At 40.4% G+C, this 20,669-nt stretch overlaps 1 protein-coding gene across 2 annotated transcripts in view; it reads right to left on the bottom strand.

The window, feature by feature from the left end:
* Window positions 1–20,669, bottom strand: part of TMEM108 (transmembrane protein 108) — a 173,426-nt gene that overhangs the window by 75,548 nt on the left and 77,209 nt on the right. For both annotated transcript variants that reach the window (XM_075055064.1, XM_075055073.1), the window contains one exon: window positions 12,343–12,424. In XM_075055064.1, coding sequence (XP_074911165.1) covers window positions 12,343–12,382 — 40 coding nt within the window. In that variant the 5' untranslated portion in view covers window positions 12,383–12,424. The remainder of the gene's footprint in view (window positions 1–12,342; window positions 12,425–20,669) is intronic.

Genomic DNA, 20,669 nt, shown 5'->3' with positions numbered 1-20,669 from the left:
CATTGTCTGAAAAGCAGAATACCACTTGTAAACTAAAATCTGAGAGCAACATGTCTCTACTCCATAAATCTCACATTTGTGATTAAATATGTTAGAATAGGTGTTGGTAATAAATAATCAAACACCACCTGATTTCCAAATGAGTATTTGGATTCATGAATTCATTTGGTTCATCTCCCATTCTTTGACATTTTGACAGCAGGCACCTGAGGGTGCAGAGAATGTTCCCTATAGGGAACACATCCCTTTGAGGATTAAATGTAGGATTATTCAACCAGGAAATTTAATTTTAAAAGACAAGTACTAGGAGACAGATTTCTTTTTTCAGTCATTCTTCACACTTTCTGTAATAATCTGAATACTTCTAAAAATAAAAGCAGAAGGATGGCATAACCAATGCCTATTAATAGAAAAATAATTGGCTTAAATGAGGCACACACTCACATACACAAAAACTAAATGGCCCAACAATTCTTTTGAGAGTTACAATATTTTTAGCCATATGGTATTTCTTATTAATTGTTATAATTACTAACTAAGAGCCAAATGTATGCTCAGCACTGTACAACACATCCAAATAGTGTCAACCCCTAGCCCAAAATGCTTACAGTTCAAAAGATAAGACATGTAGGAACAGGAGATACTGATAAATGCAGCGACAAGAACAACAGTCCAAGGTCTCCCCAATATTAGGAGGTGGATTGGGCCTTACTCTTGCAGGTGCATGAGGAACATCCCTCCTCTGAGAATGACAAAATGGGCTCTAAGCCTTTTCTCCTCCACAGAGTCAGCAAAAAAAAAGCATCAAGAAAAAGGGAACGTGTTTTGAGGCTTAACAATCCACAGCGGCTCTACAACATATTTTGGGCCTTTGGCAATTTATGCTAATTGAATATAACCCTCAAGCTGTTCTTTCTGTGATAGGGCTGCTCTGGAGCACAGCCAGCCCAGAGTCCAGAGAAGCACAAGCTCCTGCACTGAACTGTGCCGTGCAGCTCGGGGTCACCACAGAGCCTATGAACCAGGGGAACAACGCTGAAAATGTTGATGCACCAGTGAAGGACACTGTGGCTCTGGTAGGAGTGAAGTACACTTAACTGGATGTCCTGGTTTGGGCTTGGTGCTACAGCATCCCCACAGCTCTCCCTGCTGTGGGATTTGCTGCCCTGCCTATTTTACTCAAGGCCAGGAGCAGGGAACATGCACGAGAGGGGGCAGTGGCCTTCTCAGGACTGTGAAGAACTACGTGAAGTCACCAAATGGCATCATCATTTTCTGCAAGAAAGAGGGATATTTTCCATACTGGGAAACACCCATGAAGACAGGTGCCTTGTAATAGAGAGAAGCTTATTAGTCGGGAACATTAAGAGATGCTCCCCATAATGATTCAGACCAAGACATTTTCCTCAGAATTACCTTTGATTTCTGAAACAGATTTTCCTGAAACGAAAGCTAGTCAAGTCTACATACACTGCACACCACTCACCCCAGGTTTTCTCTGGCTCTGTGAACTACAAGGAGAGAGGACCTTCCTTTTTCCTGTAGAAGCTCTTCCTTAGACAGTGTACACTAAGCATTCTGTCTTATGCTGTCTCCAGTCCATTCATCTCCACCTCAGAGGCCAGAGGATTTGTATCTGATTCCCTGTCAGTCACATACATGCTTTGCAGTGACTTTGCAACTAATGGTCCCAGTCATAAATGTCCCAAGGGCCAGGAAAGATGCCCTCAATATGCATAGCTGAGGCCCAGGGTCTTGTTATTCTATCTTGTAGACGATCTCTCTCCTAAGGGATTGCTCTGCTTGAAAAAAAGGCTGCCAGTGTCCCTTCCTATTATGCCGTAGCAACTACTCCATTCCTGCACATCCTCCTTGTCTGCTCCTGGGAATCGGTCTTAGAGCATCCTCCTTCCCTAAGCACCTATTGCTCTTTCTCCAGTGCAGGCTTCATCCTTAATAACTTTCAGGGCACTTGTGTGCAGCACAGACTGTAATGTGATTAACTTTATGCTTCATGACCTCAGCGTTAAGAAGTTGGTCCCGGGGCAGGGATTTGACATGAGGCTCTCAGGCATGTATAGGGCCTTGATCAGAAAAACAGCTCTTCCTTCCTAAAATGGCAGAACAAAACAGCTTTGAACTAGGTGAAATGGCCAGTCGCTCTAAGGAAACAACACTGCCAAATCTGAGCACTACTGAAGTGAAAGACATAAAACGGGAGATAATTGCTCCATTCTACCTCCAAGACAAGGCCAAAAGATCACAGGGTTTGAAACCATTTTCTTTCTCTCCCTATGCTTTAAGGCACTGAATTAACTCTCCTTACACAGATACAAGTGGTTTGCCCTGCAAGCACACTGTTGTCCATTTATCAGGTGCTCTCATTGTTTGTTATCTTCACTTTCTTCTCTCTGACATCTTAATTGTGGTACCTGTATGTTAATTGTTAATGCCCTCAGCAATGAGAAGCTGTGATACTGTAATGAATTCATAGCCTCTACAGGAGCCAGTGATATCTAATGCTTTAGAAGAAGTCATCATTCTCCTTCCCATGGGATGCTAACTTCAAGAAGCAGTGCCTTTTTCAAATGCATAAAGAATTAGAAACTTCACATTAAAGTACTGAGAGCCCCTCACAGGCTGGCTGCAAGGGAATTCCAGCAGCAACAAAGCCCAGGGATTTACAAAATGGACTTATAATCTGGCCAGAAATCATGCTGTTCTTCACGCACTTTACACAAAAGTACTGTCACTAATACTCTATGGTTCACTCCGAAAGCCACAATGAAATCTGATGTGAGGTCTTGTGTAAGTGCACAAATTTTCAAACTCTTTTAGATTCTCCTGTAATGACTCATAACTACTGATGGCATTGGTTATCAAGTTATTTAAGACCAATATTCCTCAGGAATGAGAGGGAATGCTTGTTCCTTTTCTAGCAGTAAGGAAGGTCCATGAGTTAAAGACCACAATGAGAGAGAGTCTGTAGTATGGTCTGAACATTTCCATCTAAGCAATATTTTAGCTTTCTATGCAGAGCATGCTTTATTCTCTCACAGGACTGGACATGTGCTTCTACTGATGATGGCAGTGGCTTGAAAGATATCTATGTGCACCAGCAGTCCAGAGTAAGAACAACAAACAGTATAGTGAATACAAAATATGCACCCAATAAGTTTGATCAGCATGTGTTTTAGTGGGTATCTGAAATACACCCACAGATTGCAACTATACCTGCCATAAGAAACTAATATATGTCCTTTGTTAAAAGGAATATCCAGTCATATCTCCCTCCCTGCATTGTTTCCTTCCCTGATGATCCCTTCACTGAAATGATACAAGAAAGGTTTCTTTTCCTTCTTCTCCCAGCAGCTGGACTCTGTTATAACAGAATTAGGAAGCAATGTCTTGTGAAAGCTACTCTGACCATGGCAAGCTGCATGGCAGCGTGAACACACCAAGAGCAGCCTTTGTGGACCAAATGCATGTGGGATTGTATAGAAAGGACAGAACACTCCTCCTAGTGCATGAGACAGATTAGGTCATCAGCTGTAACATTTTGAATTGGAGACTTAAATTAATTGCATAATGTCACTGGAACCTAAATTAATTAGTTAACGTCTGCACAATGCTGTGACTAGTACTGAGTAAGAAGCATTTGTTACCACTACTAGGAACTGTAAACATGCCCTTGATTCAGTGCCCCCCCCTTTTTTTTTTCCTTTCTTTATAACTTGGACTTTGTAAGCACTGATTATTATTCATCAACACTGAAGCAAAAGACTTATGTTCTGCACAGTATTACGTAGTTTTGAAACAAAGTCTGCTGCCTTACATTAGGAGAAAAGGGATCAGATTTTCCAAAGTATCTTGGCACTCCGTATCAGACAGACACGCCTTGTGCAATTCTTAAAGGCACCTGCAGAAGTTTCCTACCTAGCCACCATGAAGTTAGCAGGTTAACCTGCCGAGGTTCTTAGGAAAACTCACTGAGTGCCCAACTGAGTTATTAAGCATTTGCTGATTTGGAAAACCTGTCCCCATAATCCTGTCCTTGTCCCTGGATATGACAGGAGCCTGGTCTTGAGTGAAAAGAGTAGCTCAAGAACCACATCATCATCACAGTAGAGCAGAAAAGCTCAGGGATGGGAAAGCTGGCGGGGTTACCCTGCACTATTGCTTCAAAACCGGAGCGGTAGGTTCCTCCCGGGCACTCGTGGCACACATTGTAACAGACACACCAGCCAGTGTGGGGACCCAGCTCCTCCACCCCAAGGAAACATGGCCTTGGGGTGCGGTTCCCTTGCCTTCTCTAGCTGAAGGGATATGACATGCTATAAACTTTCTCTCCTCATTTCCACAACCCTTTTTGAACCTAGTAGAGGAGGGGTTTTTAGTTACTCTAGCAGGGGTAGAGTATTTTTCTTGCCAAGGTCACTTCTCAAACATCTTTTGTGGGACATAAAAAAACCATCTTCCTTTTATCCAAGAATAATGTGGGGAAAAAAATCATGTGAAATGAGACTATGGGCTTTTTCCAGACCTTGGGAGCACATCCTGCCCTTGAGGTTTCAGGCATTGGAGGATATACATAGTTTAAACTAATAATGTACTACAAAACAATACATTCATACCAATTATGCATAGGCCTTGATTTGTCAAGGAAGTTTTGCAGATGCCTATCTTCAAAATAAAGACCAGCCGGATGCACTGCTTTGAGAAGCAATGGCTTTATTCCAAAGGCTAACGTAGATAATGTTTCACAGCAAGTTTTTTGCAGTGGAGTTTTGAAGTCTTTCATTGAGTTGAATGTGCTTAAATTTTGGCATACGCTCAAGTTCTGTGGAGATCTCTTGTAGAACTGGAGAGGACATCTATATATTTGCTATTTAGAGATGGGACAGGGATAATACCCATCACATGCTGCCAAGTTGGATGACACTATGTTTTATATGCATTTCTTCCAGACTGTTTCTACAGGCTGTAATGAGCTTGGTTTTGTAAGTATTTCTTCTAAATTACTTACACAGCCTGCAGTGAGCTACAATGGACACATACATGAGTGATTGAAGCTGCCATAACCTCCACAGTTAGGTCTTCCTTGTTCAAAAATAATGGGATGCAGAGTGCCAAGGGGTGGGTGGAGGGAGAATGGTTCAAAGGCGTTGCAAAAAGTCAAAGACATTTTTAACATATAAAAGTTCCAGCACCTAAACATGGTGGTACAAATATCGCCGTATTACTGATACCAGTGGTACCTGTCCCTGCACATGGCAGTTCATGCATGGGGGAATATCAGATAGCAATGTATATGAAGTATCTAACAGCCATTTTCTGTCTTTCTTGCAGGAACATTGTCACAGGATAATTCATGGACATTAGACACCAGCATGCGTGCTCACATAAAAATTTTCTTCTGTCAAATTACTGGAATGCAGTCCAACAGCGATTCAAGCCCATGGCAAGTGGCTGCTGTAGGAGCAGTCTGTCTGGTGCTAAGAGCTCTATTTACATATTTAACTGCCTTTGCTGGATTAGGGCTTGATTGCAATATTGTCAAAAACATACCAATGTCTCTTAGGCACAGCCAGCAAGAAAAGAAGGCTTTGGGGAAGGAAATAAATGTTTGACAGGATATTTTTGTTTCATAATGCGACATATCAAAGCAAGCTGGGAACATGAAGGCTGGGAATAAAACCCCAATCCTACTAAAGTCAATGTGAGTTTTGCCACCGAACTCAATAGGATCAATATTTCATGGTTGCTAGGCTCCTATCTGCATATCACTAACATTTCTTCCTCCACTTGACTTGACACTGAGTCTCAAAGACACACACATGAAATTGCACAAGCTGCTGAGTCTTTGTTCCTGAAGTTTCATTTCTATTAGAGATGGATGAATAGACATTTGAAAAGGAAAATCAAGGAAAGTCAAACTTGTACTCCTGTCTATTCACTCTCCCTCTAAATCCTCTCTCTCAAGGCTTGAGGCAAACAATACTGAATCTAAAATAGAAGATTAGACAGAGACGTTGTCTACAATGGGGATTGCTTCAGGTCCAAAATACAAATAATTCACAATGTAAGATGGAAATAGTATTGTGGATTCATTTTTGACCTATCAAATTATTGTTTTAACAAGACAGAACGGAATTTTAAAACCAAATCCTCGCAGCATTTTCCAACTTGGGTAAACATCCATATTTGTATGTATGTATTCAATATCTCCTGGTTTTCTAGCATAATGGTCATGGACATTGTTACCAGAATGTCCCACAACTGGTGTGTGAATGGTTGATGAATATGAACACTGGGAAGCTATCCATGTTCTCATTAATTTTGAAAAATCTACCTGGTTCTAGTGTAAATAGTACCAGTATAAGCATTAAATTAAAGGTACTTGATGCCAAGAACATTATCAGACTATCGAATGACATATGCAAAGGCACAAATTGCTTGCTTGCCAACAGAAAGAGAAAATATAATAATGTAACTGTCTGTTGGCTTTTTATCCCAAATTCAGTGTCAAGGACTTAAACAATGACCTGAAATTCTACAGCCCGAGGCCTATTCCACATCCTTCTGTGCTTCAGCAAATCTGCAAGAACCGTGAAGAAGTTTTCACAGTATGTTAATTGGGAGGGTTGCTACATCTTAAATTTGTAACTGCTCTTGGCAGAACAAGGCAGAACATCCCCTTCCCAATACATGTACCTCAAACTCTTTAATGAGTTTGTGCAATCTGTGAAACACTACCCAACCGTAATGTTTTTAAGGGCAAGAATGTTCTTGGAACCAGCAAATTTAAAATAAATATTGCAAACTATTCATGGGAACAACCTCAGGTTTGGAATCACAAGAGCCATCCGATTCACAGACTTGTGCTTATCCATGCAACGAGCAGGAACATGCTCTCATGTGTGTGCAGCTGAAATCTCACTAAAGGGCACATCAAGGACACTGGAGCCTACATCTGATAAGAAAATGCATATTCAATTTGGTTTCTTTATAAGGTGCATCAGTTTGCTTTTAAAGCTGTCTTTAAAAAGGTCTGTTTTCCAGGAAGGGATCACGAAATGGAAAGTTGCAGCTTCTTTCAAGAAGGCAAACTTTTTGCTGAGAAACTGAAGCAACAACCTTTAATTGAATTCTGGGAAAAGCAAGTGTTGATGGACTGCTTGCTGTGAGCTGCCCAATGGGCAGTCTGTTACCAAGCCACATGACTCTCAAATACAAATGCTCCAGCCCAGTGAGTATCCCAAAAAGCTTTGTACATGAAACACTGCATACCCAGAGGCTGTTTACCTTTCTAATTTTTAAGCAAACCAGATGGAATCTGTTGCTGGATAACCACTCCCTGCTGCTCTCTTTCCTGAAGCTAACACCTACCAGCCCAATAGAGCACAACAAAAACGTTTTCTTTTCTCTCTGCAAGTCCTTGTGAATGATAGGAAGAGACTCTGCTGGTCTGTATCAAGTGATCCCCAGTACCTTTAAGCATACATCAGCTGTACGTTTCTATCGCATGGATTAATTATACATAGCTTGTGCAAACGGAGAGCCCTCTGTGGAAGCAAGCAGGCTCACTTGTGCTAAGGACAGAGTAGCTAGTGGTCACAGGATCAGAAGGTTTGATGGGAGCTTTTGAAATCATCTAAATGACCTCTGTCTCCCCTGAGAGATGTCTTTTTTCCATTTGGTGCTTCAGTGGCAGACTAAAATCCTCCTGACTAGCCTGTTCTAGCATTTCAATGTCCTAACCTGCTAAAGCAGTTTTGCCTGATGTCTAATGTTAAGCTACCTGCTCTATAAATCCATTTCTTCATGTTTTATCTACTACTATGGGCAGGGAACAGGTTATTCCCCTGCTGCTGGTAGTAGTCTTTTTTGTAGTGTTACCATACCTCCCCACTTGCTATTGTATAAATGAGCCATCAATGCATATCATCTTACTAATACCTCATAATTATTCAGACAGTACTTGGCAACAGAAACAGGAGTTGGTGGGTGTTGGTTCCTATTAGAGGCAATAGGCATTAGGAGATAAAGCTGCTCAGCACCTTTCAGAAGGCACTGAGAATTGGGTCAGGAATTTGACAAACTCACATTGCTTATCAAATATTTATGAAAAGAGGGATGAGCCCCAGGACTTGCTTCAGACTCAAATGGAGCACTGGCTTGTGCTAACCCATTCTACAGGGTGAACTTCATGGCACGAGACTTAACCGAAAGGCAGGCAGGCTGCCAGTTAAAACTGAGGAAGGCGAGCTGCATCCACAGCAAGGGGAGACGAGATTTGTGACAGCCTGTGTTACAAGGCATGGCCACTCACTGCCATTTTTGCTCAGTTTGCTACAGAGAGTGGTGCAAGCCTGTACAAAGGAGACTCTTTCTATTGATATTACTGGGCATTGTGCCAGGCCTCAGAGATGAAAGAGTGATGCTTGGGAACGCACTAAGTGATAATGGCATGAAGAAACACTCGGACTGGCGTTTATTTCCAGATGCTATGGTGACAGATCCTCATACAGACACTGGTACTGTAAGTAAACAGAAAATAAAAGTCCTTCCATTTTTCAGGAAAATAATGTCTGAAGAAGAAAGTCTTGTATACAGTTTGTGTGCCAAGGGCTTCACCAGTTACCTTTCTCCACATTTTTCTCAGTTTATATGCAACTTGGAAGCCCTTACTGAACAGTGCACGCATGGTAGATTATAATGTGCATGTTTTATGATAGAAAATGCAGACATATTGTGGCTCATGCTGTAGGGCTTAAATCATCACATTAGGTCTTTATAAAAAATGGCGATCGCTCAGCCTCATGGGAAAGGCATTTGCATCTTCATCATTACAGAGGCAACAAACTTCATCCATAAAGATGTGCCTAGAACAAATGGCAGCAAATTGTGGACACATGTTTTGCTTTAATTGGTCCTCATCAACTCAATCTAGCTAGTGACTTCAAAGAGCTCTCACTAAGAAACCTCTTCCAAATTCTTTGTTTTAATCTTTTTATGTTTTCTTTAAATGTCTTACAGATTTCAGATTAAATAGAATCTTTGAAGATACAGTTTGAAAGCAGTGCTTCTTTACAGTTACATCACATGTTTAATTACTTATTCATAAATTATGAATGACTAGAGGTAAAGTAGCATCGCCCAGAGCCCCTGTCCTGGGCCAAATGTAGCACTGCAGTTTTTACAAAGTCTACCTCTTGACTACTGGGATCAGAATCAAGCCAGCTACAACCATATTCAAAAGAGCAGCTGCTGCTAGTGCCATTTTCACATACTATTCTTGATCAGCATAAATGGATGGAGTATGCTGTTTTTGGAAAGCACAGCAGAAGAATATAGATGGCAATAGACTGATTACATAACTCATTTAAAATTCACCAAAAAAAAAAGATGTATGCTACATTTAAAATCTTATTTGGATATGGGCCTGACTTTTAAAAATACAGCTAACAAATCCCACTAGTCTGTAAATCAGACAAATATCTACATAAGTCTTTTCTTCTAGCCCCAAAGCCAAGCAGTCCTCTTGAGTACGAGGGGTCCCACTGTCTCAGACACTGCACAGGCACAGCTGAATACAGCACAAATGAATTGAGGTGGAAGTGAATACACAGAAGAGTGTAGCCACTACTGGCCCAGTGGCACAGCTGGGACACAACCAAGATGTGACAAGCCCCGTAACAACACACCAGTTTGGGGATGAAACTACTTCTACAATTCTCAGCCACAGGCACACTCATACAAGCACAGACAGAGCACTCTCCAGCCGATCACTGTTTCTACAAAAACCACCAACACTTTGTTCAAGCCATCCTAGTTTTTGACTCACAAGAGTACATACACAGGGCACTTCTCTCTATAGCCCTAAGCCTCAATTAATCACTCATAACACAGCAGACAAGGGCAAAATGCTGCCACATCGGAGAGGCAGCACCATGGGCCTGCTTGTTGCAGTTGCAGATGAGGAAGGCAGGCAGGCATAGGACATTGGTGAATCAGTCCAAAGTAGAACATTCTCTTTTGGCATTTTCTCTGAAGGTTTGTTTTTTTTTTCCTCTCTGTATAGTAGCAGCAATTTTCCCTCTTTTGTGCAAATGAAACAAGACCATGCTGCAGGCCCTTATAGCATAAAGAACAGTTACAGGAAACACATTAAAGTAATTTCCTCGGTTGCAGAATGCACTCTCTGGAGATTGTTTTTAGTATTGTGGTGTAACTGGGGGAAAAGTGAGCTTAAGTAACACACCTACAGGGCATCTAAAAGAAAACTGATTTAATAGGAATTAAGTAACTTGGTGGATCTTGCCATAGGCTTCTTACAAACCAGCCAACCAACCAGACAGCAAAAAAACTCATTCCAGATGCCCCAAATATCTCTTATACAGCTATAGCTGTTGCATTTGTACATTTAGTACACATTTTTGCTGCACTCAGAGAATAAAGCAGTTTGCTCATCTGTCAGTAGAAGTAGTATGTTCAAAACCCATCTTTTCAAATTATGTCATGGAGTTCACAATATCGTTGCCTGTTCATACTGTGTATATATATATATATATATGTGTGCGTGTGTGTGTGTATAGTTTGCTCAGTCTCTCCCTCTTCATTTTCAGTATTCCTCTAATTGCTACCTAGATCTTCAACATATTACCCTAAAAAATACAGTTTAAAGCAGCAGGGATAGCCATGGGGAATGCTGCCAGGCAGGGAAGCATGGTTAAAAAAAAAAACAAAATGGAAAGACCCAACACTGTGATAGGCTGGATGTCGAGTATACCTTCCTTTTTTCCCCTACCATGTTGGTAGAAATGTAGTCATACAGTTCAATTTCATATTTTCATTACAATGAACCTCATGTTGGTCCAGCAACCAAGATAATTTTAGAATTTACTATTCAACACACAGAAATGTGTCAAAATGTGACAAAATATTCTGGGTCCTTAGCTGCGGTAAAACTACCACAGCCCCCACTGCTGTCAGTGGGTTTCTGGTTCCAGCGCTCCCTGAGGAGCTTGTCCCCCACTGCACTCCGGCCAGGCACCCAACCTCTGAAGCCAAAGGTGTGCTGCTGGGCAGGTTGTCTGGCATATCTGTCCTAGCTTTACGCTCATGAGAGAAAAATGATCTCAGGTGCATCTCCAGAGTCTCTCCTCAGATGTCATGAAGACAGCTGAGTTTCTCTTATGTCATAGGAGAAGCTGTAAATAAGAATAGGAATGCTAGCCAATCTAGCAAAGCAGAAGGAATCTCTCACTCTATACCCTGATGGCAATGAGTAAAGCAAAGATAGGATATTAACTAGATTTCTGTAACAGTCCATAAAATATTTGTTAGACTTAATTTTCACACACACCAATAAAAGTAATAGTCCTTGCACTGCTCATTCCATGCATACTAGGCATGATTTTCTGGTTTCTGTCTTGCTTGGACCAGAATAAGAGAAACCCATACAAAATTGTCTATGAAAATATGTATCTTGAAGTCAGAAATTATACTGAATTGAAGAGACAACATTAAAAAACCTTTTTTAGATTCTTACTGTAAATTAGCAATTTCCTTTGTAAAATATAAGACAGCAAGTCATTACACTTACATTTTGTCTATTCTTATTTTATTTAATCTCTAAAATTTTGAAAAGTTGTTGCTTGTGATGTTAACACTGAAAATTGTCAATCTACAGAAATGCTTGAACAGTGTCAATACTGTTTTACACCTAAAACCTTACCTTAGTCCTGTGAACAGGGAAGGCAGTCCCCATCTACACAGTCTAAATTTTACCTGAGTCTTTTTGCTGGACTTTCATATCAGACGGACTCTTTTGAAAGCCAAAACTTGGAAAAAAGAAACTAGTCATCTCAGGAAGTGACACAGAATGTAGGTCTGTGTGACTCTGGAGCTCCCTTCCCTCACTCATAGATCTTTTATTGAGAGACCACCACTAGACATGCCAAGTGGGATGGATCCCTTTTGTCCACTGAGAACTAGACAAAAAACATGATTACAAAAATATTGCATTATTTCTTCCAACCACTATCCTCTGTTTCCACCTCTCATTTTTCTGGGGGTGTTCACAGTTGCAAGGCACAGCAAATCACTTTTACTTTGTATAAGACTGCAGAATCAGCCGATACTTCAACTCGGCTTTTTAATACTTCTCCAAATATCTCAGTTATCAAGGTAATTTAACTTCTACATGGTTCCTTCAGATACCTGAAGCAAGGCACATGGTGAAGTAACTCCCTGAATTGTGCCCTGCATAAATGTCGCTATCTTACGTAAGGATTTGAATAGTTCCTCTCTTACAGAAAAAAAAAAATAATTACTTACTAAACAGTTGGCAATAGAGGACCTGTAAGCTTCTCTTCATGGTATCATGTGGTTCTGCTGGTCTGCCAGTTTATTCATGATTCTGTCAAAAAAATCAAGCGAAGAAGAAAATTATTTATTACAAAATATATGTTCTATCGTTATACCTGTTGATTATAAAGTAAGATGAAGCTTCACAGGAAAATCGTATTGATTAGCAATGGGAAATTGCCTAACTGCACTTTGCTTGTGTTAGCCACGCTCTCCAACAGCTTGGCAGTGAAGGGTAGAGCTACGGCCAAAAAGGGGAAAAATTCTCAAAAGTATACAAAATTCATGCACTGAGAATTACTTTCATGTTGCGCCCATGACTTGATAAAATAGATCTCACAAGAGTGTTTTTAGTTTGGGGAAAGGGTCCTCACGGGAGGAGCAAACGTGAGATGCCAACACGGCCAGGCAGCTGTGCTGCGCACACAGGGCTGCAGTCTCCTCCCTGAGGCTCACCTTTTCACATCCCTCAAGAAGTACAAGGAGAAGTCTGCCCTCCTTTTCCAAACAAAATTTCAGTGGTGCCGAAGGGGGGAGATCCCAAACTGTGCTCCAATGGTAGCAGAGAGCAGCTTTGTCCTGGCAATTTTTAGCTTCATGTTAGCCAGCTGTTGTAGCTCACACCACCTCCTGAGCTCCCGACCAGCTACCTGGGCTGCAGCTAGAGCTGCAGCAACTGGAGAACCTTCTCTATGTCCTTGGAAAATTTCTGTTTCTCCAAAACTGAACTATCTCGGTGTAGGAGGGAATCTCATAATTCTTCTACCTGCTGTCTGAAAATGGGATGTGGCAAAAATATCTGACCACCCCAACTCCTTGCCTTTGCCCACTTGGGGAGTGACTAATAACATTTTATGTGTCCTCAGATGGTGTTTTCAAACACTCATCACTGATATTTTTCACCTCAGCTTTAAAAATATTATGAAAAAATAAATCCCAATCATGCTGATATTAATTATTCACCTTGTGAGGAAAATAAATGCATAAATCAGAAGTGAAAAGCAAATGTAGTTCCAACACACTGCTGTGAGTAATGTCTCACTGAGTACCCAAAGACAACACAGCATTTAAGCTCTTCATTCCATAAAAAAGCATTTGCTAAAGATTCATAACCAATTTTGAAAGATAGGACACTGGGATCATCCTCCTAAAATGCCTCTTGTCAATATTAAATAGCATGTAGTATCCTCTAATTTTCAGTTAAATGTAATTTCATCTTCCAAACTCCTGGGGACATTTCTGAGTCATTTTAACATGCTCCCAGATAAACCTTTCAGAGCTTATTTAAAATGCAATCTTGAAGACATAAGACAAACAAGTCAAACCAATGAGTAACACCTTTAAACTGAATAAATGCTGAGGAGTTTGTGGAAACAGACAGGACTTTTATGTGGAAGCCTCAGAAGATTGTGACATTTCTTGCCTGTGTTCTGTAATAAAGGACGCTTGGGTTTTGTTAAATTAGATATGGATATTTATGTACACAAACACTATGTTTTTGGATTCTCCAATGCTTTCCTTCCCATTTAAAATGGGACCCTAAAAACAACTGAGTAACTTGCAGAAATGTCAGTATTTGCAAGGTGTTTTCTCCTAAATGAAAGCAATCATCTGTGAATTAATTTGCTATTTTTTTAATCAAAATCAGAATTAGACTCATGCTGCTGTTTGATCAAGAAAACTTGCAGAGGGGACTCCTGTTCACCCCTTTCTCCTTAACGTTTACCAAACAACAAAGCAGACATAGTAAAAAACCTCAGTTTTTATGCATAAATAGACATCATATAGTCTATTACAGCACTTTCCAAAGATGCATATACAAAAAGTCTATGTTTAGCATCCATTAAGATATTAATAAAAATATATGTAGGAAAGGACAAGAACCAGATAAGACACTGACAATGTAGATTCCATATCCCCAAGGACTCTGCTTGTTAGTTTGTGTCAAAACAGGATTTACAAGCACTGAGCCATCTGAAGTCATAAAAATACAATGGAAAAAAGGGAGAATCTGACACTGCAACCCTAAATCCACAATATTTACTTTGTATAACTTGAACTGTGCTTGGCAACTGCGATTTCATACATTTTTTGGCTGTAAACCACAATTATTTCATATTTCTCTTCCATCTCCATGTTAATGCTATCCATAACGTATAAAGGTATTTGCTTAGAAATTCTGGTAATGTGGTTTGTCCTGGTTTCAGCTGGGATAGAGTTAATTTTCTTTCTAGTAGCTGGTATAGTGTTATGTTTTGGATTCGGTATAAGAATAATGTTGATAACACATTGATGTTGTCAATTGTTGTTAAGAAGTGTTTATACCAAGTCAAGGATTTTTCAGCTTCTCATGCCCAGCCAGCAAGAAAGCTGGAGGGGCACAAGAAGTTGGGAGCAGACACAACCAGGACAGCTGACCCAAACTGGCCAAAGGGATATTCCATACCATGTGATGTCATGCCCAGTATATAAACTGGGGAGAGTTGGCCTGGGGGGATCACCGCTCAGGAACTAACTGGGCATTGGTCAGTTTCTGTCCCCGTATGCACACTAGTGGTGTGCATTTGCATTGTGCATCACTTGTATATTCCAATCCTTTTATTATTATTATTATTATTGCCATTTTATTATTGTTATTATTATAATTATTAGTTTCTTCCTTTCTGTCCTATTAAACTGTTCTTACCTCAACCCACGAGTTTTACTTTTTTCCTCCAATTCTTTCCCCCATCCCACTGGGTGGGGGGGAAGTGAGTGAGCAGCTGCGTGGTGCTTGGTTGCTGGCTGGGGTTAAACCCCAACATGGTTAAAATAAATGGTATGCTTTTGTGTATATATTTATTTAGACAGCACTCTTAGGGTCATTCATCCTGTGCTAGGAAATAGGAACTAGTGTGCATATGGGGACAGAAACAAAGATTAGCACTGGAAAACTTTCACTATGTTCTTCTGTTGCCCTTAGTTAGAAGATTGATCTTTGTGACTACATGGCCATAAAATTATACATAGCGAAGTCAGTAAAGATGCATAAACCAAATGTTGCCATGAGTTTACAACGTCTAAATTTCTTCAAAGTTCTTGGTGTGACTTAGGGTGAATAGACTAGACTAGAATAGACTAGAATAGACTAGAATAGACTAGAATACAATACAATACAATACAATATTTCAGTTGGAAAAGACCTACAACGATCACCTAGTCCAACTGAGTTAAAATTAAACATGGGTGGAAAACACTGCAATTACACTTCCCATAATTTTTAATACCCTATTTCTTGTGTACAGGAAATGCATGTAAAGCAAGGATTTATTTTACAGATACTGTAAGGCAAGAGACATTTTATGAGATTTATTTGTATACCTTTGGAAGCCAAACCACACCAATGATGGTTTTCCAAAGACAGAGACTGCTTGCAACAACTATCAAAGCTGCACAAAGTTCAGGCAGATGAACAGCCCATTAAGTGCCTGAATCAAGACCTGACATAAGAACAGCAGAACCACTGCTGCACGTACCCAGGTGAAAGCTCCCGTGAGCCCATTATCCTGTCTTTACCATTAGCTGCTAGCAGGACTGTAGGGAAATAACATGTGCATCCCATGTTCAGCTGGGATAGAGATAAGGTTCACAAGAAGCTGGGAGGGGACACAGCCAGGACAGCTGATCTGAAATAGCCAAAAGGATATTCGATACCAGGTGACATCATGCTTACTATATAACCTGGGAGAGCTGGTGGGGGGAGGAAGGATCGCGGCTTGGGAACGGGCTGAGCATCAGGTTCCGAGTGGTCAGCAATTGCATTGTGCATCACTTGCTTTATACATTCTTTTATCAGTGTTATTGCTATTATTACTTCTTCTCTCCTTGTGTTGTCCTATTAAACTGTCCTTATTTCAACCCACAAGGTTTTACCTTTTTCTTCTGATTCTCCTCCCCATCCCACCAGGCTGGGGAGGAGTGTGCGAGCAGCTGCGTGATGCTTAGTTGCCAGCTGGGCTTAAACCACCACAATTTGAAACAACATAAGTGTAAAGTAATCCTTACACCCTGGCATAGCTTGCTCTATTTCCAGCAACCCTGAGCTGACTACAGTATCTGAGCTGCCATGGCTTTTAACTTGACAATAATTATTCCTTACTTACCGCCTCTGTGTCATACAGAATTTTAGTCTTTCATTAGGTCATTTAGAATCTCTTTTTCAAGCTGATGAATTCTCATCTTTTTGTTTTTTCCATACAGAAGATATACCCTATGTCTGATAATTGTAATGCCTTAAGGTGTACATACTCCTTCCAGTTTGGATCTGAGAAGTAGGGAACAAAATTGCATGCAGCCATCAAAACTTCAGTGTGTATTGGATTTTCGTGAAGTTTCCTGTTTCTTCTCTACTTGGTTCCCAAGTCTGCCTATGATTCTCTTTTCCTCTGTGACTGCTGCTGAGCTTTACTCCACTGTTTTATAGACCTACCTGCTACAAATCCCTGAGGGGCAGTAACTCCTCTGGAGTTCATCCTCAGGTATGTAGAGCTAGGACTGTTTTTCACCTGTGTATGTGACTTTGCAATTATCAGCACTGAATTTCATCTGTCATTTTACCACTCAGTCACTTACTACCATGACATTTCTGAGAGATGGCAATGAAGGCCAGAATTATTTTTATTATATAACAAATAGACACCTATTGTATATAACAGCTTCTGAAGTTGCCCCAGTTCCGACACTAATACTAATTTTGTCAGCTTCCATGGAAGTTCAATCATGAAAAATCTTCTTTATCTCTAAGAAGAGAAAGCAAAGAGTGATGGTTAGATGTTTGAAAAGCTGCAGAGGAAACCTCCTTTCTGAGTATTAATCCATGTCCAGCCATCACAGTACTATCTCATGGCCATGCAGGCACACCTAATCCAAAAGTTCTTTTCCTGGAAGTACCTGTTTTCTGTAGTCTTTAGCTTATGAAAATCTTTTGCAGGTCTTCTGTGATAAATACATTTATTTATCACAACCAAGAAAGGTTACATATTGAGTGGCTGGTAGCTGAGAGAGCTCTGGTTCACCAACCTGTGTTTTCTTAAGTGTTTGAGTATGCAGTTTTAGGCACTAATAGATTAGCAGAGTTGTGCACGTGCAGATGGAAAATGCAGACACACAGCCAGTTCCTGACCTTGGGCAGATTGATGTAAAACCAGAGTATTGCCACCTGTTTTTAATACACTGTCACTTACAAGAAAAAAAAAATAAGAAGAGTAAGCAGAAACAGAAATTGTCCTGGAAAAAAAAATACATTTGGAAAATGTGTGTTAAACTTTAATAATAAAAAATCTAATCTGAGTACCTGAGTTTTGTACCCATTTTATCCTCACTCTATTCTTTAATCCTTCCCAGAGTTTTCTCAGGAGTACACTTCTCCAAAATATTAATTTTAAAACATCCTGTGCTTTAATGTTTGAGGAGCCATTCTGAGTATTTGAGAGAATTACCTGTTACAAAGATACTAGATCTTTGATTAAGATTAAAAAGATCCTTAACCTTAATTTCCTAGATCCATATTTAGGTCTCCAAGTAAATGGGCATATTCCCAATTACTCTGAACACTTTCTCTCCTCTGAAAACCAGGAAATTAAGGTCTAATTATGACATTTGGGGTTTTTCTATATTGTAATTCATATTGGTGTACCTACTGATATATTTTGAAACAAAGTAATAAAGCTAGTGCAAGTTTGTACCCAAACAAATTTCAATTTAGAAAGACCCATCTTCAGTAGTTAAATTGGTGGAAATTTGTATCCAGAAAAGGTGTCACATGCCTAGCCTCAGAGACTTCTGTTTGACAATATGGGCTAAGCATTTGGTGTCTGAAATGGACTTACATATTTTGCCCTTTTTAGTGCACAATATTTCACATAGAGTTTATCTTACGCAGAATGATGAATAGACATGCAGGATCCCTATGGACAGCTAGCAATATTGTCTTTCACATTAAGTGATCCCCTCAATGTTGCAGCTAAATTAAAGAGGACAATGAAGACATAATGATGAATAGAAGACAAAAGAGTCCATAAGAGCTGACAGCTCCCAGCCATTCATTATGTCTGATGGGAAAAAAAATACCAACAGTGCCTTAAATTAAAGAAGAAATGGAGGAGAACAGGAGATTAGTGTTGAGGCAAAGCTAACAGTCAGTGGAGAACCCTTTTTCTTTGTGAATCTGTCAAACAGAAACCAGGAGTCTAAAATAAAGAAGCTGAAAAAATGGTAATGGAAAGAAGAGACAGACAAAAGACATGCCACCTCCATCCCATGAAGCACCTGAACTTTATTATGTTATTTCTGACTGCCTTCTCTCCTCTATGGATCATTCTGAAAAGAAGAAAAAGCTACATCACTGACAGTTTTCAACTATACTATTCCTGGTTATGCAGATAATGAAAGAGAGAAAGCAGAAACACACAGAAGTTCTTCCGTATCCAATCATTGTTGGATCCCCAACCAAGGAAACGCAGCCTTGATCCTTTTAGTATCGTACTGTCCCATGACATTCAATGAATGCTTTAGAAGAGAGCAACAGCAGAGGCTCCTCACTTATAACTCTGAGAGCTGTGACTCCCCCAGGAGTTACACATCCAGCGTAAATTCCACCACCAAGATCTTCACCCACTGCTTCCCACAGGTTAGTTGCTTAGTGGGTATTCAGGTGTGCCTCATAAAAGGAAGCAGGTGGACTCTTGACTACACAGGGCTCACGCACATCTTTGTGTTTTCAAGTTTGTGTGATTTGTTTCTTAATTCAATGGCCTACTTCCACAATCCAGCTGTATTTTGCAAAATTTATATCCCAAAAAGCTTCGGGACATGCTAATAAGAAGATGATTAACTTGCAGCAGTAAGATCCCTCTGAGCAAGAATTCTGTGTTCTTGTTCAACATGTGCCACATTGTCTGCTGTCATTTATTTCCCACTGCTTGGAACATGCAAACCATCATTACCATCTTTCTTCATAACATCCTGAGTGCAGCATTTTTGATATTTATGTTGGAATGGATTCCTCTTTGCAGATCTAAGAAAGAGCAATTCACATCTACTTCCACAATTATCCTCAAAAATGTATGCCCTTTGCTTTCCTAAGGTCTCCAAAAAGTAGGGTCTACCCTCAGGATATCACAGCTGATCAGAACCAGTCTTGCTGGCGTTGTGTAGACCTGTCATACATGCATAAGGAATAGTCAGGTAGGAGCTGAACTAGAGCTACTACTATGCTTTTCTGCATATAAAAGACTTGCATCCTATGTAACATGGACTTGGAAGTAGAGTCTCATACCACCCAGAAAAAAACCAATCCCAAAGCCTCTCTTCTCTCTGCGTTCAGATGCAGAGCATCTACAATCCCCACTGGGCCTGAGCCTGGTTGTGGTTATTCTTGTGCTGGTGTTTGAATCCATACCTTCCCATTACTGCAGAGATAAACACAAATCGAGATAAACACAAATCAAGAAAAACACACAGAGAAAGCAGCGTCAATATGCAAGGAAAACCTGACAGTAATTGCTCCCTCTTCCCCAGTTTCCCTACTTCATCATTAACTTTTGAAATCCCAATCCCCCGTCTCTGCTAACATAACAGTTCAAACGACTGTGTTCCCACACGCCTTGGCTAGATGATCACTTAAAGGCTACTGTCATTAGCATGGTGAGTGGAGGACATTGTCAGCCAACACACTTCATCATCTTCCTTTATTCACATGTCAAACGTGGGGCATTTTGATGAAAGGAGGAGGGAGGAAAGGCCTACACTCTTGGGGGTCACTGTCATAGAAATAGATGGGCATGAAGAACCTCATGTCCAAGTGACCATGGCCAGGGGAAGAACTTAGTCTGAAAAGGCTAGGTACCACTGCTGTTGCCTTTGGGCATCTAATGCCTTGGCATCTGTGGTAATCTTATGAACAGTTACTGAAACAGCCAAAGGCAAGCATTGAAAGGGTAGCGAAAACCGAGAGGAAAAATACCAAGGCATAAACAAAAGGTCATTTCACGTGAGACTTCCCTGCTTTGATGTGTGCCTGCCCTCTAGCAAGCTTAAGCCCCATGACCTTTTTGGAAAAGCTGTGACAGACAGGGTTACTGTCTTGGCTGATGGTAACTGAGAAGTCCTAGAGATGGAGATCAGAACAACTATAAAGCACTAGGCTACTGAATGTCCTTCACACTCTATCAATAATGCAAGGGACTTTATTTCTTGATTTTGTTCCTAATTGTCTACCATTAGCAAATACTTTTGGAGGCAGCTCCAGTGGGAGAGAA

The sequence above is a fragment of the Buteo buteo genome, chromosome 2 (assembly GCF_964188355.1).
Source record: "Buteo buteo chromosome 2, bButBut1.hap1.1, whole genome shotgun sequence".
NCBI lineage: Eukaryota > Metazoa > Chordata > Aves > Accipitriformes > Accipitridae > Buteo > Buteo buteo.
This window is presented reverse-complemented; position numbering and strand designations above follow the sequence as displayed.